Source organism: Heteronotia binoei, chromosome 6 (assembly GCF_032191835.1).
Source record: "Heteronotia binoei isolate CCM8104 ecotype False Entrance Well chromosome 6, APGP_CSIRO_Hbin_v1, whole genome shotgun sequence".
Taxonomy (NCBI): domain Eukaryota; kingdom Metazoa; phylum Chordata; class Lepidosauria; order Squamata; family Gekkonidae; genus Heteronotia; species Heteronotia binoei.
Genome location: NC_083228.1, coordinates 63884958 through 63910718, shown reverse-complemented (window position 1 = coordinate 63910718; position 25761 = coordinate 63884958). Strand labels below are relative to the sequence as shown.

Genomic DNA, 25761 nt, shown 5'->3' with positions numbered 1-25761 from the left:
GACAGAAAGGGACTAAAGCAGCCAAATGGTATCTAAAGCTAAAGAATTCATTTTAACTTGGTTCCCTTTTCCTAAAAATGTGTAACTTAACAAGAAAAGTAATCAATACAACCAAAACAGTTTCTAATTATAAGATTATCTTTTATGGTCTGTGTTTCTATCAGAATTTTCTTTTGTAATTCCAGAGGGATAGTCACATTTGTGGCAAAATGAAGCAGATGTCTAATGACACCTTAAAGACTAACAATATCTATTCCAATATGGGCTTTTATGTCAGAACTCACCTTATCTGACTTATGGAATTCTAATAAACTCATACTGATATAAATGTTGTTAGTCTTTAATGTTCCACTGGACTTTCATTCCATTTTGAAAGGCTCCTAGCTCCAGTGAAATTCTGAGTTTGTCACACAGATCTGCTACAGCTTGGTGAATGAGATCTTGGAATTTAAAACTATACAAGTAATGGTTTCCTTTTTTGTGTCTGATGAAATTCCATCATGGATAGTATTTCACAGGATCAAGATATGAAACCTAGGAATTATTTTTTCTCTACATAAGAATAATGGAATCCTTAATTGTGTATAGACTTTCTCTTTTTTAACTTCTTAAAAAGTAGTAAGTAGTTTTATTTATGTATTTATTTTATTCATTTATACCTGGATTTCACCTCAGTGAGGATCCAAATGAAATGTACAATCCAGATGTAATAAAAGAGAAGACTGAATTACTAGCTTAACTCAAGAAGCAAAAAGTTAAGTTTTTGGCTTATTCTCTTATTTCTGGTTATGTCAATGTTATATCTTACACTCAGCCTATTTGCTGGCTTAACCAGGATAGAGAATTGAAAAACATTTCCACATATTATAAATGATGCAATGAATCTGATGTGGTCCTTTTGTGAAAGCAATTTTACACAAGACAAGAGAATACTTTCAATTTTATACCTATCCATTATGCTTGGACTAACAATTATGGTGAGGATTTATGTTGTTGACATTACTACACTTGAAACAAGCCAATGTTAACTGCATATCTGTGTTATAGATATAAACTGATTAATAGTCTCTCTTCCCCTCCCACTGATAGAACTCATACTTCCTATAGTTCTCCTAGGCTGAATTCAGACGGCCTATTTGGGCCGACACAGGCACCCTCCACAGCCAGATCAAAATGGTGCATTCATCTGGGCCCTACTTCGTTCCTGCCCTTACCTCATTGTCTGCTGCCTCTATGCCACCTTAAAAAGTCAACACTTACTAATTGATGGTAAATCTCTGATGTGCTTCTGGGGCGCCTTTCCCAGCTGTCTGAATGGCCAGGAAGTGCCAGGGAAGCACCTCCCATGCGCTTGAGTAGTGTGACTGCTCCTCCAGGGTATGTGCAGCCAGTCCCTCTTCTGGCAGCAGGGCACACACTGTCTGACCACCCTAGGGTGTCTCAAACTATGCTGGCTTTTTCCTGAGCTGGGAAGATGCCACCCCAAGCTGCTTATCTGTACCCAGCCCTAGTGTACCTAAGGAATTCTAATAAAGTACTCTCAGCATCCTTACCAAACTACAACTACCAATATTCTTTGGGTAAAGCAACGCTAGCTAACGAACCAATGTAAGTCCATCATGTCCTTAAGTCAGGAGACTCCAGCAAATGCTCTAGAGCCCAGTGTGGTTCATTACCAAACCAAATATGGTTATTTTATAAAGAAAATGACACCTGTTTATTAAGGCATGCCACTTCCTAATAAAAACTCACAACAACTTCTGTTTGGCCTGCAGATACTTTATGAATTACTCATTAACTATCAATAATGTTAAGTTGTGTAATTTCATTTATGCAAATAGACTTCCTTACATTAGCTCTTTCTTGATCTATTGCTCTAAATTTTGGTGTAATTTGGCTCCAGTTATAAAAGACTACAGACCTCTGCCTTAGGAAATAGTGGCAGTAATGATCTTTGGATTACAACCAAAGGGGATAGACTGACATCAGTACATCTAAATAACAGTATGCTTAGTGAGCCATTTCCAGACTCCAGAGCTTTCATGATCTTGATAGCTGAAAAACAACTTTTTTTCTTTTTGGACTCTGTTGTCATCCACTGTGTTTGTCAGCACAATGATATGGCCAGCCATGAATCATACTCCCTCCCACAGAGAATGATGAACCATTCAAGTAACAGGGTGAGAACTCAGAAGGCTATTTACATCTTTCAAAGGGACCAGCTTCCTTGTTGTTTGATATGAAGGAGTGAGTGTCGCTGGGTAATTGTAGTCAACATCATCTTGTGTATAGTCTGATTTATAAGCTATCTGGAAGACAAGAAGAACAAAAAGAATCAACTTTTTTAAAGCTGTCATTTGTTCAGAAAAATTAGTAGACAAGAAAAAAGAAAAACAATAAGATTAATATTAAACACAAGAAACAAAGTAAGCACACTGTCATCAATGCCAAAGAAAATGAAATTATTTGCATAGTTTAGCTGCTAATTGATTCTTTTTCAGCTGCACAATTAATCCAGTGCCAACTGTGGGAGCATTAACTTAACTTCCACCTGTGACACATTCCTTTTATCTTCCTGCTTAATTCTGGAGCTTCTTACAGATCTGTAAATAATGCACTTCAAGACACAGTATGTAATGAAATGGCATCTCAATGAACCCAATAAAATTAAACCAGGTTTAATTGCTTATGAAAGGTTGCTTTGTATAAACAGACTGACCATGGGAGAGGCTGCATAGCAGCAAATGAGAGGCAGAGTATTCTGCCAAACTAAACACACTAATCTTAAGGTCCAGTCTCTAAAGTTATTGTCTCAACAATGAATAATAATCAACAAAGCATAATACCCCTGTGATATGGGCATATGCATGCTATCCAACTATGCAAAGTTTATTACTGGTGTGTTTGTTCTGTTTAATGCTCAGAAAGATTGTTAAAATCCCTCTTATCCCACTCACCCCTTACTTATCATTGCATCTCTTCAGGCAGAATCAAGACTATGGCAACTTTCATTTGAAGCTACACAGAACAGAAGTCATGTCTAAACAATGTGTAGATTAAAATATCTGCAACACAATGAGTCCAACCAACTTACATTGCTTGCCAGACTTCCAACCTTCATGGCATGCAGGGTACGCTGGTCCAAGCCAACACCTTCATAGTGACCTTTCTGGTTCTGGTAATGCTCTTTGTATTTGAGCTGCATACAAAAAACAAATCCTTCAACAATAAAAGTGCTTTCTTTTTCTTTGTAACAAACAGGACACCATGTACAAAAGAAATACAGAGTAAATTAGAACTACCAGTGCTCCATTTCAGATCATTCTGAAGGTACACTTTATTCATTTCAAAACAAGAGTATGTGTGTATGTACAGGGCTTTTTATGCAGAAAAAGCCCAGCAGGAACACATTTGCATATTAGGCCACATCCCCTGACATCACCATTGTTTCACACAGGGCTTTTTGTCGAAAAAGTCCAGCAGGAGCTCATTTGCATATTACACCACATCCCCTGACACCAAGCCAGCCAGAACTGCGTTCCTGTGAGTTCCTGCATAAAAAAGCCCTGTGTATGTATGCATACACATACATCCTCATTTCATTTTAAGATTATGATAACAAACAAACTCATCAGTTCCATTTTATGAAGAAAAGAATCTATTGTTGAAACAAAAAAGGGGAACAAAGATCTATGTACACCTCTGATCAGCAGTTACACGCGGGAATGTTTAAGTTAAAAGAATGTAACATGTTGCTAGCATGGATATTTATTGATGCAATTACAATTGGCTTTTTATGTTTGCTGAAAGATATTTTAGTTTTTCTTTTTCTAATAACATGTTGACTACATTTTGGATACTAATTTCAAATAACATTCTTAAACCAGTTGATTTTCATTTGAGAATGCTTTAAAAGTATTCTGCGGTGAGTAACAAAGCTATTGTGACACCTTCTGTTCATAAAGGCTAAGGTATTAAAATTCAGCCCCAGTCTGCAACACACTAGGTAACAAAATGTTTTTCTTCCATTCATGGTGGAATATGACTTGCTCATAGCCTGCTGTATAATTTGCAACTCAAACAGGGTTGACTGAGGTTACCTAGCAGTGCTAAAAACCAATTAAGAAACAGACATAACAGATAAAGTAAATGAAAAAGAGTCAATTAACATTAAAATTAACAGACATTGTTTGATTAGATTAGTGATGAATAGTATGTTTTTTCCTGTAAAGATATGTTATATTCAAACTCCCAGTGCCTTTTTTTTTTAACCCAAGAGTTTTCCCTCTTATCTGGAGTTCACATGTGTACAAACTGTGATTCCAACAGTGACTAAGTTAAGCTTTTACAGAACAGCATTCAAGCTACAGAAGACTTACATCACTGGTGTATTTTGAGAGCCTGCTAACATTCCTGAATTGAGGAGTCTCACAGTAGTTGATACTGTGTCCTTTGCTGTTCTCCAGATCCTTCTTGTATTCCACCTTATGAATCAGATTTTTTAAACAATGAAAAATACAAACTTATTCATTCAATACAAATAATATTATTCACATTTAGCAATTACAGAATGGGACTCTATCTTTCTTGAGAGTGATATTACATAAGCAATAAAGCAAAGAGCAGAAACAAAATGGATCAGCATGCATACATGCAATCTGAAACCTCCTCTAAGCAGAAAGGCTAGAGACTGTATCACTTAGGCATGCCTAAATTCGGCTGAAACAACAGGGATCTATTCGCCAAACTCTTAATCCTTCTGGTTTTAATGAGATTTAGGCCTTTCTCTGAATTTCACCTAGAAAGAGTTGCCACCAAATATTTCAAACAAAAAAATTGTATTATGCTATTCAGGCAAAATGTCTGCAGAATTCTGAAAGAAACCCATACACAGGAGTTCTCCAGCAATGGATGATGGTACATCATACATCTGTAAGATGTCATTTAATTTTACAGTGAAATTTTGCTTTTAAACTGAAACCCTAATAATATTTGCAGTTCTAATATAATCAGAGCAGCTTGTGAAGCAGACATAAACATGTAAACATACAAACATGTAACAAAGCTTTCACTATGGAAAAAGAAGCCTTTGCAGACCATTTAAATTGTTATCACTTTCTTGTGCCATGCAGGACACCATATGCTAAGTATAGTATACAGTACACTTGCCTGCTTTTATGTATTGATTGGCACAGTTACATCAAATAACATTGGCCTCCCCTACCTCAGGCCTTGCCTCATTGGTTTATACGCCATTTAGATCTGCCAGGACAGTGATTCTACTCCACCAAATGGTCTACCACCCTCCCTGGTATAAGTGAAGTGGTCATTGGAACAGATACTAATTACTGAGCTGCTAATAGATTTTAGTTGGGTTAGCTAATTTTAAACTAGTTAATGCTATTTTAATACTGTAATGTTTTAAGGAATTAACTTATTGTTGTATGAAATTATGTAAGCTGCCCTGAGCCAACTTGCAGGATAGCGTGGGGTAAAAATCCACAAAATAAGTAAATAAAATAATACATGCAAATAATTGTTCACTGTATTATATACTTCCATATAAACTTACATAATATTTTACATTCTTACCTCACTGTATAGCTTATTAGTATCCTGGGCTTGTTTAAGAACCAGGTTTTCTTGGGATGAGAGAGAATGAAAGTGGGCTGCTCCTTTCATATTTGAAAAGTCCTTCTTGTATTTTATCTAAGAAGAAAAGTACAAACAAGAAGTAATAGATGCCAAGTGGCCATTCCTCATTTGCCTGATTGCTTGATAATGCTTAGTTGTTATTTCCTCCATAGGATCTGAGGGCTGCATGTGTTTTATTTACAAACAAGGTTATTTGCAGGATGGGATCTGAAATTAATGCTCATCCAGCAGGTAGATATAAGTCAAAAAGAGGAAGCTTAAAGTGTGAATTCAGGCAGAACAATTCAGAAAGGTAGGGAGTATTGCTGTAATAAACTAAAAAAAAATTATTCTGGGGAAGAGGGGTGCTAGAAAATGTTTGTGAATCTGATGCAGAATTAGATGTGCTACCTGAGAAATTTGCTTGGTACCAATATGTTTTAATTGTAGGTTAAGAAATAAATAAATATCCCAAAAGACATAAGAATTTCCAGGGTTTTCTCTCATTAGGACAACCGTAGAATTCCCTATCTTTTTTAGTTAGTGTTTCAGTGTCTAAATAAGTACTTTTATGCAATTTAAGTACAGGATCTGTTTGGAAAAATAATACTGTGATCCTAAGCAGAGTTATATCCTTCTAGCGCCACTGAAATCAGTGTGCTTAAAAGAGTGTAAAATGGTACTATAAAACTTTAGATCTGCTGGGGCACATATTTATTGTTCAATTCCAACTAGGAATGGACATGAACCAACTGACAAACTAAAGTTCGTCATGAATTTTGGCCAGTTTCTGGTTAATGAAACTATACGTGTGAACTGAAGAACCGCCACAAACTCACAAGTTTGATGCAGTTTGTGAACAGCAGCTGAGCAGTGGAGAGCTCCCTGCCACTCAGCTGTTTGGTTTAAATGGCTGGGAGCAATCTCATACTGTGCTTTTTGCTTGCTGCTGCTCATAAACCAATATGAACTGGTAACTTCACGAACCAACCTCCCCTAGTATGGATTCGTGGTTCAGCCACAAACTGAACCACAAAAATGTGGCTCATGCCCATCGTGAATTCCAACAATCCTCCAAACTGGGAATACGGTACGGAATTTCATATTCCATCCTTCATTTCCCATTATGCACATATTCCTTCTTCCTTTTCTTAGAGTTTGTTGCAATGCCCAAGTTGACCAAACGGTGATTAATACCAACCAGGATTGCCTCTGAAACTTGATTTGCAACCTCATAATTAGGAGGTTAGCACCAGCCATCATTTGCCCAGTTAAGACATCAGACCCAAACTTTAGAAGAGTGATATTCACTCAGTGAGTCAGACCACATGTGGCAGTTTGACATGTCACTGTTCCCTAATGTAGAACCAACCTCATATTTCAGGACAGTGGGAAAAGGTATTGCTCAATAGGGCTTGTGGTTGGCAGGTGGCTTGCGCATTGAAACATCTGCTAATGAAGGAACGGGAAAGCTATGAGTCTTCCTGAGGTGCAAGCCTCATGCTAGGGATGGAAGTAAATGTGACTCTTTTAAATGTGATAGTAACTGCAAATGTGGCTCTTCATGAGCCACGGAATTAGTACCATTGGATTACAAGAATTATGAAACAGAGGAGGGAATCAGCATGTGAGAGAGAAGGAGAAAAAATAGCTAGTGAAATGGTAAGAGTGTCAGACTAGAGTCTAGCATGGTGAGAGTGTCAAACTAGAGTCTAGCTGTATCTGAAGAAGTGAGCAGTGACTCACAGAAGTTAATACCCTGCCACAAATGTTGTTAGTCTTTAAGGTGCTATTGGACTCTTGCTCATTTCTACTGCTACAAACAGACTAACACTACTATGCATCTTGATCTATCTTAGACTTAGGGACTGGGAGACTGTGGTTCAAAACCCAAACTCTGCCATGGAAGCCTGTTAGGTGACCTTCCACCACTCAACCTTACCTACTTAACAGTGTTGTTGTGAGGATTAAATAGAGGAGAGGAGAATGATGTTGAAAGCAACTTTGAATTTCCACAGGGAGGGAGAGAGGAAAGGTCAGTTTCAGCTATCTTCAGAGTGAAGGATACAAATATAGCATGTCAATACATGGTAGATACATTTAGCTAAAAACTATGGCCAGGATCCAAAAAGCTACTTAAGGTATCTCCAAGGTCTTGCACATGTCCAGTGGGATTTTTGAGTTTTTTTATTTGAACAGCAGACCTCTCTACAAAATTCCAAACTGCTTTTGAAATCCATTCAGTTTCCAAAGTGGTATGCTTTGTGTTACGCAGATACGCAAGCCTCAAATCCCTTTTGTCTTGTGAAATTGGAACTGATTTTGCACTAGGCTTGTTCCGGGTAGAGAGCCCTTTTGCTCCCGATGCTTCTCTCGGTTTTCACACAAGCTGCCCTGGAGCTGCGAGCTGGTGAACCACTTTTCACAGCAAGTGAGATCCTCTTATAAGCAGTTTTCGTTTACCACAGAAAAGTGGTGTGTCAACTTGCAGCTCTAGGGCAGCTTGTGTGAAAACCGAGAGAAGGGCTGGGGGCAAAAGGGCTCTCCACCAGGATCAAGCCCTAGTGCAAAATCAGTCTGGTTGTGCAAGTCTCTGGACCTCAGCCAGAAAAGTTGACTGCAAGGCAAAAGAGAGGGAGATACAACCTGCTTCGCAAAGTTTTTTTTAAAAAATGCAAGCAGAAAAATACTGTGTGATTACTATATTTTTAAAAATATCTGCCAGTAATTCTAGCTCAGAACAAACTTATTTTGTGTCCATACAAAAACATAATGATATTACCATTTTATAGGCCTACTAAAATCACATCCTCAGGCAGGAACAGTTATATGTGATATCACTGCAACTGCCACAAAAATCAGTAAGAGTCAGAAGTCCGTTCTAACAGTGTCAATTGCTCAAATAGATACCACAGAATCTGTTCATTATAATAAGCAACTACTTGCATCTGACCAGTGTTGGACACTTCTTGCTTCATACTTACATCGCTAATCAATTCATTGGCCTTCTTTGCATTTTTATATGCTGGGGTAATCATAGCAGGAAAGCTTCCTTTCCCTCTGTGCTCTTCGTAATCATCCATATAATCCTGGAGAAAATTCAGTAGTTATTATTTGCTAATTATGTGGTATATATTTTTGCATATATTTTTGCATATATTTATTTTTGCATATATATCTCTCTCATCAAAATGCGTAACATATGCAGTTCTATGTTTAGAAACAGGGAAGAATCTTGTGGAAACACAAGCATGGCTAATGTTAACCACATTTGAAGCCATCTTGTAATTTATGTTATCGTTGTACAGAACCAGGGCTTTTTTTGTAGCAGGAACTCCTTTGCATATTAGGCCACACACTCCAAATGTAGTCAATTCTCCAAGAGCTTACAGGGCTCTTAGTATAAGGTCTACTGTAAGCTCCAGGAGGATTGGCTACATCAGAGGGGTATGGTCTAATATGCAAAGGAGTTCCTGCTACAAAAAAAAGCTCTGTATAGAACTGAATTTTAGTGTATTATGTTTTAATTTTTAAACTGTTATATTTAAATATTGCAACCTGCCCTCAGCCCTGCTTGTGGGGGAGGACAGGATAAAAATCAAATCAAATAAATGAATACATAAGTAAGTAATACACCAGCTTTGCTTTGCTCAGAATAGTTTGCATCCGTATATTTTAGCACTGATTAACTGGTATTCTTCCTTACCTGATTAAACTGATCTACATTTTCTTTTGAAGCACCAACAGAATGACTTGCTTTTCCCTTAATCTCTTTTTCGTATTGTTGGTGATATTTAACCTGAAAGCAAGGACAATAACCCTTGTTGCTCTTACAACTTAAATATATTACATTTATTTACTTTATAAACTTGTATGCCACATTTTCCATTAAAAGCCCAGCTCTATCCTTTTTTTTAAAAAGACCTATAGCTATATTGTCCAACAGACCTAGTTTACAGAGAGAAGCAGGACTGGATCTACATGTTTTTTGAGGGGGGGCAAAATTAAAAAATGATGCCCCCTTATGGGCCATTCTGTCTTATGGTCCCATAGAATACAATGGACTCCATAGCCAATTTGGTGCCCCCCTCTGTTGGCGCCCAGGGCAAGCACCCCCCTCTGCCCCCCCCCCCGATCCAGTCCTGGAGAGAAGCAATAATATAGCATTATGCAAAAAGAGCATCCATAGGACTGAGAAAATAAAAATATCTTACAAGCCCATCTCAGTGTATATTGTGTGTGTGAGAGCATTTAATAACGTATACATGTTTTTTCTATAATTGCTGAAAAAAATTAAAAATAAAGTTTAAAAAGTTTTATCATTAACAGCACCAAAAATCAAGCCTGGGAGCAAACTAATACCCAATAAAGCTGAATCAAAAGATGATCAATGTGTTCTAAGCCCAGCCTCCATTAGTAAGTGAGTAACTTCCAAACAGTTGTCATGTTACAATCACAAAGATCAGAGCAACCAATACAAGAATGACCATGGCAATCTGCCAAGTGTTCAGAAAGGAGTAAGTTCACTATGTAGTTAATCAAATACACTCCTCCCCATTGCGTGCCTTCCCTTAATCTAGAACCCGATTTACAATAAGACCATGACCCTTCAGAGACAGCTGTCAGCTACTACATTCTCATCTCTATCAGGTCACAGGGTCTGCCAATCATCAACAACTGTTTTCAATTTGCTTGATTTCACCCAGGTCAAAACAAACGGCTTGTTTCAATATACAAACATGTCTCTAAAACATGTCTGTGCAAATCCACTGACCCAGCAATGCCTGGATTTCCCCCAAAATAGGAAATTTGACCTTAATTTTTTACATACACAGCTTGGGTTTTCTTCCAATATGTGATAACTAATTCATGTAGAGACCATGCTTTTGAAACTTACATTGCTTGCTAGTTCATTAGCTCTTTTAGCTATCAGATAGGCTGGAGTAATCATTGCAGGAAAACTGCCTTTTCCTCTCTGTTGCTCATACTCTTCTGTGTATTTTAACTGTAAAAACCAAGAGAGTTCAAAAAACACATCATCTCACCAGAAATATACAGAGTCAGTAACAGGTGAAAATATCAAGTATTTTCTTCTTCTGTTCCACTTACATCACTTGTGATGTGGCTTCCAGCCTTTGCATGAACTATATCTGGAGTATCTACAACACCGATGAATTTGGAAACACGGTCATCATGGCCTCGTTTATACTCTACCTATGGGAAGGATTAAAACACACAAAGAACATTTTAATACTAATAAAAACTGCTATCTTATTTCTTGCCATGAAGCATCAAAAGGCAAAGAAATAGATGATCTTTGGATTTGCTAATTAATTTTTCTCATTTTTTGTCCTTTAATATCAATCCCTTGGTTACAAATGCAAAAGAAGTAGTACCTTGATGAAAAGAGATTGGAATGACAACATATTCTGACCTTATTTGTCAAAATTATGTGCTTTGGATTAATTATCTGTTATTTCATTCCAAGTCCATGAATTCTCAAAGATGTTTATTTTATAACAAAGAAATGGCTGTGGAGAAGTAAGTATATAAAAGAGATCAAACCAGTATCCTATTAAAGGTAATAGAATAACTCTAAACTCAATGGGAACTTTGAAATTCTTATTTGGATGAAACAGCTTTCTTTTACACTAACCCAGCATGTTTAATCAGTAACAATCTCAACTGCTTTCATTTTCAATTCCTATTAAAGCACTACAAGTTATTCTTGGAATAATAGGTACAGGAATTTGTATGGCAATCCACAAGGTGAGCCTTTTATTAACTTTCTATATTTTCATACTTTTAAAGGCATGCATATAGTTTATTAAAACAGTCTATTAGTTTATTATAGCTGTTAAGACCCATAGCAGCAAGCAACTAAGAGACCATTAAAGCTATGGTTGAGCTGAACCATAGATTTCTACACTCAGCACTTCATGCGTCAATATTCTAGGATAACAATTCATTTGGTTAAACAAAGTTTGAGTCCAGTGACACCTTTAAGATCAATAAAGTTTTATTCTAGATATAAGTTTGCATCCTCAGCACCTAAAGAAGGGGAGAGGGCAGCGAAGGCAAGGGCACCTTTACAACTATCTGCTGATAACACTACACATACAGCATTTTTTAAATAGAATGCAGAATAAGTTGGCCACAACTTTTATTGATTGCAGCTGTAAGAAGCCTTGGCACAACATGGGTCCACTGGTTCCTGTTATTGACTTTCCTGGCATCGACTGACCTGACTGCCAGTTGATGTATCTTGTCCCACCCATTCTACCGGCTGGGGTGAGAACCATGGGACAGCAAATTGCTGGATTCCACTAGGACAGTTGCACTAAGTGGTCTCCGCTGCCACCTGAGCATAAGGGTAACCCATTGGCAGCCCCTGAGCTGGGCATGCCCTGTTGGCAGCCCCTGAAAGCCCTCGAGATCCCTTAAGGGATCTCCACATGCAGGAAAATAGGCATGCAGGCTGGATTTCCTAAAATGCAACTGGCCCCATGCTGATTCCACAAGCAGAAATCATTGTGAATAAGAACATTACCCACACTACCATTGATGTAACCCCCTCAGTGGGGCCACCTGCAAACCCATTAAACCATCTTCCCTTCAAGCACAAAACATAGGGAGAGATGGGTAGGCAAATGATCCTACACAGCCTGGTGGAGGAGGCTGGCTTGCACAGTGTTTTTTATTCCCCTATGGTAGACTATCCCCTTCATCCTCCCCCAGGCCCAGTTCAGACCCCATTATAGGCCCACCAGAGAAAGGCAGGGCCAATTTTTCCTGTCACTGTAGCTGCCTGGCCCCCAAGCTGCCCATGCATACTGCCCCACCTTGAAGGATGTGTCCACCACAACCACTCATCACTATCTCTGGCTCTCTTCATCGTGCAGGGTCGCAAACTCAGACTCATGCATGCACATGAAAGCTTATACTCAGAATAAAACTTTGTTGGTCATAAAGTTACCACTGGAGTCAATGTTCTGCTGCTTCAGACCAACACAGCTACCCACCTGAATCTAAGTTTTTCTGGTTATGAGACATAAAAAGTAACCACAAATGCTCAAAATATTATTAGAAGTGTGTAATCATGTTTTTATGCAGGACTTTTAATTCTTGCTGTGAATCATAACCTCCAACACCATTACACATACAAAGACCCCTCCAGGTGGGGGCTGCAGATCTCCCAGAATAACAAATGATATATATACTATAGAAGTTCAGTTCCTTTGGGGAAAATGGCTGCTTTGGAGGTTGGACTGTATGGCATTATACCCCACTGAAATTCCTTCCGTCCCAAAACACCACTTTCCCCAGGCTCTACCTCAGATCTCCAGGAATTTCCCAGTCCAGTGTTGGCAACCCTATCTTTTCTCTCTCCCCCAGGATAAAGCCCCGTGAAAGAGGAACTCACATCACTGGATAGTTGAGTGGCTCTCTTGGCTATCTGATAAGCTGGAGTTATCAAAGCAGGAAAGCTGCCTTTACCCTTGTGTTCTTCAGATTCCTCTGTATTCTTCAGCTAGAAGTAAGAAACAAATATTTGCATGTATTCTACCTTTCTTCTATTGCGTCAATATCTTCATCCTATGCCCAGTGACCTGGGATTAAGTTCATTCAAATATAGTGCAACTTACTTCCAAGTAAACATAAGATCAGTTGCATGGAGCTTAAAATAGTAGTTTAATAACACAATAAGATAAAATCAGAATGAAAGATGGTAACTTACATTTCACATAGAAACTGAATGTCCTATATCATAGATCAGTGTTCTCAATTAACCATGCTTTGCATGTTATAATTGTCCAAACTGGAGTAGCATTTATTTCTCAGGGCAGAGAAACAAAGGTCACCTAGTATAATTGTCACTTACCAAGTGACATTATTTACCATGAAAAGCTTCACTGCCCATTTCTTCACATTAAGCTTCTATTAAATAAAAAGAGCAGTTTTCTGCAGGCCTGCTTGTAACCCTACTCATAACATAATGCTTCTTCCATAAATAAAAATGTTACAAAATACAAACTACCTACCTATCTACATACATATACACAGACGTATGTAAATACATAGTTTATTATGACCATGATCAGCTAATAGAACCCCCCATGTGTGATACCTACTGGATACGTAAGCAAGTATTCTATACAGAATTCCCACAATTAATTATAATATAAAATTATTAAAATACTGAGCCAATTGTTTCCTTATTGAGCTCATCAGTGCACAAAATCTTGCTACCTTAATGGTAGTTTCATTAAAATGGTCAGCAATAAGAAGAGAAACACAAAAATCATTGAATACGAATATTCCAAATGTCCTTGTAAAATGGACAGTATATTTATTTTTATTTATTTATTTATTCTATAACTTATACCCCGCCCTTCCCATAAAATGGCTCAGGGCGGCTTACAGCAAACGATAAAACAATAAAACAAAGTACAAAGTTATTACATTTAAAAAGTCGAAGCATTTAAAAACCTAAAACCTTAAATTCTTAACATTAAAACTGTACAGTATAAATTCACAGAAGTTTAATAGGCTACATTGATCCAGTCAGGCGTAGGCTAACCGGACATACTAGAAGGACATGTTTGATTATTTGTATCATACCAGACTGACAGGGATGGAGATGTTGTGCATATAAGATATGTACCAGTATTCCCTCTAAGATGAGTTCATGTAAGATAGTTTTTTAACTTCTGGCTCACACATTTTTGTCTTAGCTCAGTCTGCTCAGGAAGGATGGTCCCCAAGCCACAGTAATTTATGCAGTAGCTCACAACTTTAATGCCAGTAGCTCACAAAGTAGATTTTTTTTACTCACAGGACTCTACAGTTTAAAACACTGGTGTGTACATTACATATCTCCCTTTAAGGTCAGATGGGAGACAAAACAAGACAAGGTAAAAGCTCTATGATGTTTAGGAAATTCTAATGTGTACAGGTAATTTGGTGGAGTAAAATTTTGTTCCCCATTGCCAGAACAGAATAGGCCCATGATCTGTTAACTTGGAAGGCTGTATCCCATTTTCTCTGTTTAATTATTGCTCTGGCTTCTAAGTACTCAACATGCAGTAAAGCTGGATGGAAGAAACTGTATAACTGTAATTTGTCTTCCACTGCTCTCATCCACCCAGAGCTGAAATTATCTAAGAGGAATAATGAAGTTAATCTGGGCATGGGGAAAATATTAATTTAAGACAAAACCATATAGCCTGGAGCCAGGCATGTAGTGAAACCAACCCTGTTTCCACTCTAAGCAGGGAATTATGTACACATGAGGTACTCCGAATACAAACTAACTTACATCACTGAAAGTTTTCTGTGCTTGAGCAATCCTGACCATTTCTGGATCTGGGATAGTCTCGGAGTACCAGGATTTTCCTTCTTCATAAGCAGCATGGGATGTTTTCTGAAAGGAAGAAGAAAAATTGCAGATTTATGCCCCGCCCTTCTTTCTAAATCAGAAACTCAGAGTGGCTTACAATCTCCTATATCTTCTCCCTTCACAACAGACACTCTGTGAGGTGGGGGGGGCTGAGAGGGTTCTCACGGCAGCTGCCCCTTTCAAGGACAACCTCTGCCAGAGCTATGGCTAACCCAAGGCCATTCCAGCAGCTGTAAGTGGAGGAGTGGGGAATCAAACCTGGTTCCCCCAGGTAAGAGTCCACGCACGTAACACTACACCAAACTGGCAAATTGTGACAAATAGGCACAGAGAACTTGTGGCCAAGTAGTTAAAACAAGTAGCCTATAACTAGAAGACTTTTATAAATGGGTGGCTAAATACAAAGCTGATCTTGCACATGTTTATGTCTGTATCATACCATTGCCCAAGTTTCTGTTTTTGAAAATAAACTATTTAAATAGGACTTGCATAGGGAAAGTCCACTGTTTGTATATGATTTCAATGGAATTTGAGCTCCAATTAATATAATTTTGATCAGGTTGTCAAACCAGGAGAGAGTAAACACTCCACTCCTAAATATAGGTGCCCAGTCTATCTGCCCATAATAGAAATGCAGACTCATAAGAAGGCAGCTTAAAGTCTTGTTTGCTGGCACTGTGTAGGAATACATGTACTTTTTCACTTTAGGACCTACCACCATTACTTCTGTCCTAAGTGTCAGCAACCTTTTAAGCCCTTCCATTTCCCTGCCACCTGCCCCTTTACTTATCACCATGTCATCTTTCTGCTCTTCCTGAACTGGTATTCTGAACTTAACAGAAGTAGAGTCAGAAGAAAAAGTCTCTGTGCATTTCCCCACACTCAAAAACCTTGGCTTGATCCAGACAATAAACAGTGAAAGGAAATGGTGGTGCCATTGAAATGCCCTTGTGTTATGAAGCCTTAAAGCAGAAACCCATTGTCAGAAGAGTACTAATTGCTCTCCTTTAAATTATGTATTTAGATGGGACTAGAATATATAACTTTTTCTAAAATAGAAATGTAAATGTATACCTAATCAACTGTGAGCATACACTGGAACACACATACAAATATACTGTATACTTGGCTGAGGATTATATATTCACCCATGTATCACTGAAAATACCATTTTATACAAGGTTATGAACACTTGTGCTAAATTTGAACCTCTCCTGGATGTTCCCCTGGCCAAGATGGTTACATTGCCTAATGCTGATCATGGTTTTTTCTCCATGATAGTGGTCTTATTGTTGTAGAGAACAACGGGCATCACCAACTGAAGCAAAGAGATAGTGCAGTGGGAAGGAAAATTTTATTTCAGATATCAATATTTCTATGTGTTTTGCTTTAAGCTTCCTTAGAGGGTTCTATAGAATACAAACACATCAGTGCAAGCAAATATCAATACCCCTACATGTTTCGTGTTCAGTTCCTGATGGGGTTCTGTAGAATATAAACTCAGCAGCACAAGTAGGAGCATTGCTGCATTTATATTCTACAGAACCCCTTGAGGAAGCTTAACATGAAACGCATAGGGATATTGATATTTGAAATAAAAAAATTCTTCCCACTGCACCATTGTTTTTCATTGGTCTCTTTGCTTGTTGTTGTAGACCAGAAAAGGACTGCTACTGGCAGTTTTTAGGAAACTCTGCAAAGCAATATTGTTTGGTAGGAACTTTGAAGAAAGATTATATTTATGCCATATGCTCTGTTAGCAGGCGCAGAATATGAGCTGTTTTGCGTTTTTTTTTCTGTTGTCTGTTTTTATTGATTTTGTTGCTATGCCTGTTTTAGGTTCGTGCCAATGAAGAGCAACTTGTATAGAGGAAAAACAGTATACATATCACAAGGAAGGAAGGATCTCCTGTGACATGCCTTCTCTCAGATTGCACTTGAATCTGGAGGTTGTCATTTTAAAATAAATACAGGTATTAAATAATATTTTTAGGGAGGGAACAAAACACCCTGCTTTACATTCATTGAGGTACTTTTTATTCAATTAACAGTGTAATCCTATACAGAGCTGTACCCTTCTAGGCCCATCTTTAGATCAAACCCTTAGTGTTACCCTGAATGACTAAATCTATAAAGATTCTTCTTGTGCTATCCTCATAGAACTGAGGTTTCCATTTTAGATCCACAAAAATCAGTGGTCAGGATGGTTGGAAAAGCAATTGTAAACATAAATTATCCACCTGTATTATTGTAGTATGAGTTGTAAATGTATAAAAATTATTATTTTCTTTAGGAAACAGCATTAGTTCATGGGAAATTAAAAAATGATGAAATATCTCTCGAATGTTCACAAGCTCTTGAGATAGGTATACTACCTGATTTAGTTGCTGCATTTTCTGTGTAGTTTGGATGTCACTTGATTTCATATTCCAATGAAAAACAGATTTGAATCTCTCACCCTCTTCTCGATATTTAATCTGAGTAAATGAACATAGACAGTAGCCATAAATGCAAAAAAACCCACACTTAAAATAAGGAGAAGTTAATAAAAATGCAGTTCTGAATATAATGGAATGATAGCAGGTCTTCAAGTGCTACTATGATCTGTATACTTTAAACAATCTTTCAGGGCAAGAGACCCACACATTTTAGGAATCAAAACACTAAAACCAAAAACCTACCAAATGGAAGTTAGGTCTATGGTTCAAACTACATTTGATTCAGCATTTGACTTTTGAAATCTAGTCTTTCATGTTTGGGGAAAATTTGCTGAGAATGAGACATGCTATATTTCAAAGAACTGAATGGCAAGCTTTGTTTCCAGTGTTTCACATCAGGTATTGTCAGGAACTCTACCCATTAACTAAATTTCAGGGGCAGATACCAGTTTTGACTATCAGACATTATTTGAATTTCAAGAGGGAAATTCAGAATCAAATATTCTGTTTTGAATGCACAGCATCCAAATTTGCTGTGGTGCAAGACACACTTTGATGCATAATTTGTTTCAGTAGTTTATACAAATGCATTTACTTCCCTTGGCTGCTTACCATAATATGCAAACATGGTATCATCTTTATTCCCACATACAGAGAGTTGCAAGAAAGGATCCATTCCAAAGGGGCACAAAGCAGTCCTTCCATGTAGCAAAACTCTGTGGAGCACATCAAGCCATGCACCTAATAAGGCATGCCACATAACAGGAAACCTCAAAAGCATGCTGATTGGTCACAGTAAGGAAGAAGAACACAGCTCCTCTAGAGGGAGTCCCATTTATCTCAGTAGTGTTTGTACAACATAACTTCACAGTAGATTAAGTCCCAAATATATCTGCCTTCCAAACAAACATGCTCTCCCCCACCCCAAAAAAACAACCCACACTCAAAAGAGAATATAGAATTAACATAAAAATATATTGTAGGTATTGCCAGGAAAGCAAAGCTATTCTGGCTTGCCAATTAGTTTATGGTACATTTGTCCTAGGCACAAGTCATCTTGGGGGAGGAATCTCTCAAGCAACTAGATTCTGAGTACCTCTGGCTTAGGTAACAACTTACAAACTCCACATGGGGGACACACAGACTGTCAACAGATGAAGTTCCGTGCTGGGAACTCAATTCCTAGGTACATGAGCTCTAATTTAACTTAACAGTGCCCCTCCCCAATACACACACGCTTCTCCCAATCTGGAATGGCCTCAGGATCTAGTATTTGCCCCCTTCAGCACATTCAAGCTTCCCCAGCAGGGTAAATAATGGCTCCCTAAAGCCATTTAAAGTCAGGAAAACAGCACAGGGGAGACTGTAGCACATTGTTCCAAATCACCATGGTCCCAACCAATACTCCCTCTAAGCTGTGGAGTTTTATGAGCAAAAATTCTACTTAGTGAGCTACTAGCATTAAAGTTTTGAGTTACTGTATAAATTAGTTGCTCTGGGGCTATTTTTCCTAAGCTAGGACAAAAACGTGTGAGCCAGAGGCTAAAAAAACTGTTGAGCTAGCTCACACTAACTCAGCTTAGAGGGAACTGGTCCCAAGCCCCAAAACAGAATTCAGTTCCCACTACAAGTTCCTGAGCTTTAAATGTACATTTGATCCAAAGTCACTGCAGCAGCCACATATCCACCATAAAGACTTTAAAATTTGCCTTCAACTGCTATTGGAAGGATTTGAGACATGAGTGCAATAAGCCTTACTATCTTCTCCATCATTACTTTCAACCTGATTATTTTGAAAAGCAGGCAGAAGAGGATGGAATAAGCAGCATGGAAATGCTATGTAATTCCTCCCATTTTCCAATGATTCCCTCAAATGGATGTGCTGGAACTGAAGGCTAAGATCAAATAAAAGACTTCTATGGGTGGAAATAGAATCTCTGACTCCCTTCCCCATGTTATACCTGTGGTATTCCCTGCTATCAGATAAAGCATGGGGTGTGTGTGGGGGGGGGGGGTGCATTTCTGGTTGCAGTGTGAGATGGAAGGTGAAAAAGTTGCATTGTGCAGGTGGAAATCCTGTGCAAGCCACAGACACTACAAACTACATTATGCGTACAAAAACAGATGTTCTTATAACTTTGGTAGATCAAAATTTGTACACAAGAAGCAGTACAAAATAACATAAACTGGTTACAAAAGTTTAACCTTTGATCCAGATACATGTATCAGGAAGCTGTACAGAATTTCTCATGCATGAATCAGTTTGTTATCAGTTTGCCAGCAAGTACATCAATCCCTTGTGTGCAAAAAGCATTACCTTTCATAAACCTCCATTTTAATTCAAGCTTCTATTTGTGATTTAAAGGAACAGGATATGTTTTAGATGAGAAAAAGTAGGAAAAGATCTCTAATCTTTCCAGCATACAAATACTGGAAGTGACAAGCTCTGATATTACAGCCACCAAACAGAAATAGAAACTACTTACTGTTAATCCCAGACTCATTACAGAACAGCTCACTGTCACACACATGTAAAAGGAAGACTATCTGTTGTTGCTGTTATAGTCATAGGAAAGTATAATACAGAATAGGTCTAATAAAGCTGTGTGAGGACAATGTTTTCCCTATTTTTGTCCTGTTCTTATCACATGGTAAGTTATTTGTTTGTATTATAAATACAAAGACAAAAAATAAAAATTTAAATCCCAAAATTTTGGAGACTTGTAACTGGGAACACAGTAATTACTAGTTTTGAAAGCACAGAAGTATTTCAGAAGATTTCTTACAGCTTCAGTTTGAAAAAAAAATCTAACAGACCCTTACATTTCACCAAATTTTCCCAATGCTACCATATAAAATTCTCTTGACTTTATATAGTTGTTAAAACTCAGATTTAAGTGCCAGGTTCATCAGTGGTTTGAAAAGCTCCCTTTTTTGTTTAGTGAACCTGGGTTCAGATTCTAATAAATCTGCAGGCACTTTCTGGTTTGGTGTCAAAGACTTGACAGATTCAGCTGAGTTTTCCTTTGAGTTTTCTGGTTCATTTGAAATGAAAATTCAAAGGAAGACTTGGACTGTGAAACAAAGCTACAGAAAGCGTTTGCATGAACCCCTATGACTGAACCCATCACACTTTCCACACCTCAGTTCAGCATCCCTAGCAATTTTTGGTGAGCAAGGACATAGATTTTCAAATGGTGTATTAGCTAAGGGCATCACTTTCAGATTCTTCCATTCTTATTTAGGTAAGTCACTTTCTGGTATTCTTTGTTTAAATATAAACCATAGAGCAAAGTTTCAAAAATGTACAAAAAATAAGGCAAAAGTTCAGCATTACAATTTCTAGAATAATGCAAGTATAACCAGCCAGTTCCAAAAGTTCTTTAAATTTGCTAGGAGTCAAAGTTACGAATGGTACACCTAAGTACAAAAGACTATTTGCCTTAATGTCAAGGCCAAAGCATTGGGGGTGGGGGAAAAATGAGTATCTAACTATGGAATAGGGTTGACAAACTCTAGGTGGGGCCAGATTTATTAGTCCAATCTAATATAAAGTCTAGCCAGTGTTTTGGCCAATGTACAAATTTCAGCTTGTGAGTTAAGCACTAAAAATTGCCACTATGTGCTCGTGTGGCACTCATATGAGTTGGTTAATTAACCTTAGTTAAAGAGATTTAGATTATATTTTGGCTCAATTATCAGTTTTAGGAATAGTGGAATCATTTCTCAAAAGTCTGTAACAGCACTGAGAGGCCTCCCAATAAGCAATTTCTGGAGTCACTGCAAAGCGTTTGGGAATAAACTTTGTTGAATGTATTGGCTGGATGTGTCCATGTGTAGAAATGGGTATTTCATTTGTCCTTAATGAGATCTAGTAAATAGCTATTTCAGATTGGCTATATGGCATCATATCACTACATCCAACAAATGAGCCATTATTAGCTGAGATCAACAGAGGAATGAAATATACAAATATGACACAAAAGTAACAGCAGAGGGAGTTTATAAACAGTTGTAAGCAGCCCCCCAAAAAGGGAAGGATTAAAAGGTTGGGGTAATCCATTAATTGACATGAAAAGTGGAGTAAGAGAACATTCAGTTTAGTGTGTGTTAACATAGGGTGTGATCAGATGAGCAGTTTGGCCTGCCATAGCCACTCCTCCCCTCTGGATTAAATGGGTGAGATTACACATGCACACCTGGCTCCCATACACTACTCACCCTTACCTCCCACTAAAATGGTTCCCATGCAGATTAAACAGCCACCGGCTAATTTGGGTGGCTTCTCCAGCAAAGCGCTTCCATGGTTGGTTTCCAACCATCTGATTGCCCCAGTGCACAATGGAAACGCATGAGCAGTATGATTGTTCCACTCCATTTCCAGTGCATTCTTTTTTCCCCAACCCCACTCCAACATGTACTTCAGCACCCTCAAAGAACGCTTCTCTGCTTCTTTGCATCACAGAGTGGGACTTAGAAAAAAACACCCAACCCAGCCACAGGTCCATGGTTGCAGCACATTAGCGATGTGGACGACCAACCACAGGCCCACTGCGTTATGATGCCAGCTTAGGTGGTGCAGTCCGTTTGACAGAAACCACCCCAAACTCAAGCGGCTTAATTAAAGCAGAGATATCTGCTTATCTGATTGCACCCATAGTAGTTACAGCTGAATATAAAACACATCTAAAGCATCTTACCTCACTCACTGCTTCAGATTGTTTTTTCACATTCATATTTATTGGAGTCTCAAAAACACTTGTGAATGTATTGTTTTTTGGATTATGTCTATAAAAGAAAGCAGGGAACAAATTTAAAAATCGCCTCTCAAAAGGATGTACTGTTTATTTTGGCACAGTTATTTTAAAACAATTAAATAGGTTTAAATACAAGCTTAAAATACACCTAGATACATACAAAACAATTAAAATGAAACATAGGCACATGAATGGGAAGATTCAGTGAGGGAATACTGAATACATTGAGGGAGGGATGGTAGCTTAGTGGTAGAGCATCTGCTTGGTAAGCAGAAGGTCCCAGGTTCAATCCCTGGCATCTCTAAAAAAGGGTCCAGGCAAATTGGTGTGAAAAATCTCAGCTTGAGACCCTAGAGAGCCGCTGCCAGTCTGAGTAGACAATACTGACTTTGATGGACCAAGGGTCTGATTCAGTATAAGGCAGCTTCATATATGTTCAATACTAAACAAACCAGAAAAGTTTTACCCACTGGTCAAAGACAATTATAGAAAGGGGCAGACAAATTTTATTGGGGAGGGAATTTCATCATTTCGGTGCCACAGACAAAAAGGTCGTTTCTCAGGTTGCCACACATCTTGCCTCAGATATTAAGGGCAACCAAAGCAGGGCCTCTGAAGATTACTGTGAGGATGAGGCAAGTTCATATGGGAGTATGAATAAAATTTTGTGTCTAAGGTGCTAGTTGTGGGAGATAGTTTCATACTTCTATATCCCCCACAACCAGCACCTTAGGCACAAAATTTTACTTTGAGTACTTCACTACATTTAATTTTAATAATTCCATCAGTGCTGCCTTTCTAATACTAAAAGAGAATAAAATACTGAAAACAATCCTCTATTTCTTGCAAATGTTTAATAGAATTGATCCTAGTGAACCTATTTTTAAAATCCCATCCCCTAAACATTTCAATTGCAACTGCTAAAGTAGCGGGTTTGTAGCTTTGGGGTGCTGCTAGATCTGGGCATCCTGTTGGATAACAGGTGGCAACAGCAGCTAGGGATGCCTTCCACCAGCTTTGCTGAGGAACCAGCTGCAACCATTCCTGGAAAGATCTTGCCACTGTGTTGCATGGCATGGTAACATGTAGATTAGATGACTGTAATGCACTCTATGTGGGGCTGCTCTTGAAGACCATCCAGAAGCTATAGTCAATACAGAATACTGTGGCCAGAATGCCAAATATTGCAGGTCGTGGGAGCCATACAACTACAGTCTTTTTTAACATATAATGGCTCCCAATTTGCTTCCAGGCCCAAGTCAATATCCTAGTGCTGACCTTTAAAGGCCAATACAGCTTAGGGCAAGCATACCTGAAGTAGGGTTCACATTCCCCAGCCAGGGGATCCCCCAATTTTTGAGACTTCTGCCTGCTGCTGGCCAGGTGGCCAGGACAGGGAAAACCCCACCTCCAAACAGCAATGTCCCCAATGTGATGATGTCATGCATCATCACATCAGGGACAGCGTATGGTGATGCTCTGGTTTTAGGGCAAAATTCTATGGTGTGAAGGCAATTTTACCATAGAGTTTTGCCCTCAAACCAGAGCATCATCATGCAATGACCCCCCAATGTGATGACATTGTGATGTTATCATAACATGGATGTTGCCCATAGTTGTCACTATTTGGGGGGAGCCCTGCCCCACTCTCAGAATGCTCCCTCCCACCCACCCCCACCAGTGAGTTTCAGGGACCTGGCAACCCTAACTTGAAGGTATGTTTGCCATATGAACCTACCAAACCACTCTAGTCATATTCAGAAGTTCTGCTTGGGGTAGCTTGCCATTTTAAGCTAGACAGGTTAAATTTTTTACAACTTCTAATGTTTAAAATGTTTTAGTGCTTTAATGGTGGCTGACTTGAGAACTCTGAACTGGGTGGAAAGATGGCATTGATATATTTTAAGTAAATGTATAAATTTTAAAAACTACCTTTTGTATTGTTCAATTTTAACTACCATATTTATCATCTTAATGTGGCTGATACTGAAAGTGTTTTAAAGTCTGGATAAAATTTCACGTATTTTAGACTATGTACATTTGGCCTTTCTTTTTTTAAAAAAGATAGAGAGGAACAAATTCATCCAAAGTTGAGGATAATTTCTCATTTTTTAATCATTATAAGCAGCATTCAGGGTAACTCTACACAGCATAAAGTATACATTTGAATAATCAACTGCGTGAGCCATGTATGATCAATATTGTGACTCACTGGCCTAAAGGGCTGCCGTCCCTTTCATATTTTCTTTTAAATGCAAGGGGAGGGGAGAAAGATTGCATATGCAGTCCCAGTTTCTGACTTGTCCTAGAATATTGAAATGGAACCCATACTTATAAGGCCTTCTTCATGCAATAGGGAACCCTATGTTTTAAACTATGTTCCATGGCTTTGTATGCCACAATATGCCTGTTAGGCTCGAAATGCTACAAGATTGGCCTTTTGGGGGGGAGGGTCAACAGAGGGTTTTGCTGCAAGAGACTGACATAGCTGCTGCTATGGAATTGCCTATAAGCCTGTATTTTGAGGGGTGGGGGTGAGAATGCAGTAAAATATCTGGAATAATTCTACAGTGGTATCAAAAATCAATCCAGCCAGATCCTGTGTTTATTTTTTTTTTTTTGGGGGGGGGGGGTATAGTCCACTTACGTTTGACAGTAAGGCCTTTTCTGGTGGCTAACAAAGTTATTTACAGTTAGCATCATCTTGCAGACTTCACAGTGAAAGCAGGCTTTATGCCATGTCTAGAAATAGCAGGGATAAAAATACTTTGAAAGTTACTTGCATTTCATACTTGAGTCCATTTTAAAAACTCATTACCAATTACTTTTGCCTATCTAATAAAAAGTATTGTTCATTACACCAAAAATCCTGTGCCAATGATCCATTCCATCCATACACACAACACAAAAAGAGATGGCACTTTTAATATATTTTACATGTTTCATGAAGTTCATTCTTTGAACCAAGTTATCCAACTTGAATAAAGATGATAACACAGATACTTTCTACTGCATTCAATTATGTTATGTAGGACAAAAACACAAAACTGTATGAATATACATATCATATCAGAAATTTTCATAATGGCTAAAAAATAATATCTACTGACCTGATCTATACAATTAATCTTCTCTGCGGGATAAACACTGAATCCACATCTGGCACAAGACTGAATATTCATCTTTAAATCACCCAAGGAAAGTAAAACAATTATACCAAAATTTTAGAGGATACAAGAAAAAAAGTTGCTTATCAAACCAGTCCTCAGCCCAAAACTCAGCCTCCCTTCTGCTTCAAAGTCAGCTGTTGTCTGGTTTTTAAGCTGTCCGTTACTAAGAGAGGTTATTTTGGCAACTATGTAAGAGTGCATGGGAGGGAAAGACACTGAAGAATTCTGTGACACCTTTCTCTAAATAGAAAAGTGAACTCACAGAGAAGCATCATGGTCATATGAATAAGAAAGTCAAATGTTAATATTTAAACCTTGGATCTCAGTGGTGGTTAGTTATCAGAACTTCAGGATGGACTTCT

General features: G+C 38.2%; 1 protein-coding gene across 2 annotated transcripts in view; it reads right to left on the bottom strand.

Moving 5' to 3' along the window:
• NRAP (nebulin related anchoring protein) overlaps positions 1 to 25475 on the bottom strand; it is an 84019-nt gene extending 58544 nt beyond the window's left edge. The window contains exons 1-14 of one of the 2 annotated variants that reach the window (XM_060241610.1): positions 25340 to 25475; positions 24877 to 24971; positions 22173 to 22260; positions 17407 to 17511; positions 14954 to 15058; positions 13058 to 13165; positions 10744 to 10848; positions 10532 to 10639; positions 9341 to 9433; positions 8619 to 8723; positions 5593 to 5709; positions 4380 to 4484; positions 3095 to 3199; positions 2205 to 2309 (exon numbers count right to left, since the gene is read on the bottom strand). In XM_060241610.1, coding sequence (XP_060097593.1) covers positions 2205 to 2309; positions 3095 to 3199; positions 4380 to 4484; positions 5593 to 5709; positions 8619 to 8723; positions 9341 to 9433; positions 10532 to 10639; positions 10744 to 10848; positions 13058 to 13165; positions 14954 to 15058; positions 17407 to 17511; positions 22173 to 22260; positions 24877 to 24971; positions 25340 to 25411 — 1416 coding nt within the window. In that variant the 5' untranslated portion in view covers positions 25412 to 25475. The remainder of the gene's footprint in view (positions 1 to 2204; positions 2310 to 3094; positions 3200 to 4379; positions 4485 to 5592; positions 5710 to 8618; positions 8724 to 9340; positions 9434 to 10531; positions 10640 to 10743; positions 10849 to 13057; positions 13166 to 14953; positions 15059 to 17406; positions 17512 to 22172; positions 22261 to 24876; positions 24972 to 25339) is intronic. The other variant, XM_060241611.1, reaches the window with a different exon arrangement.
• Positions 25476 to 25761: the final 286 nt, after the last annotated feature.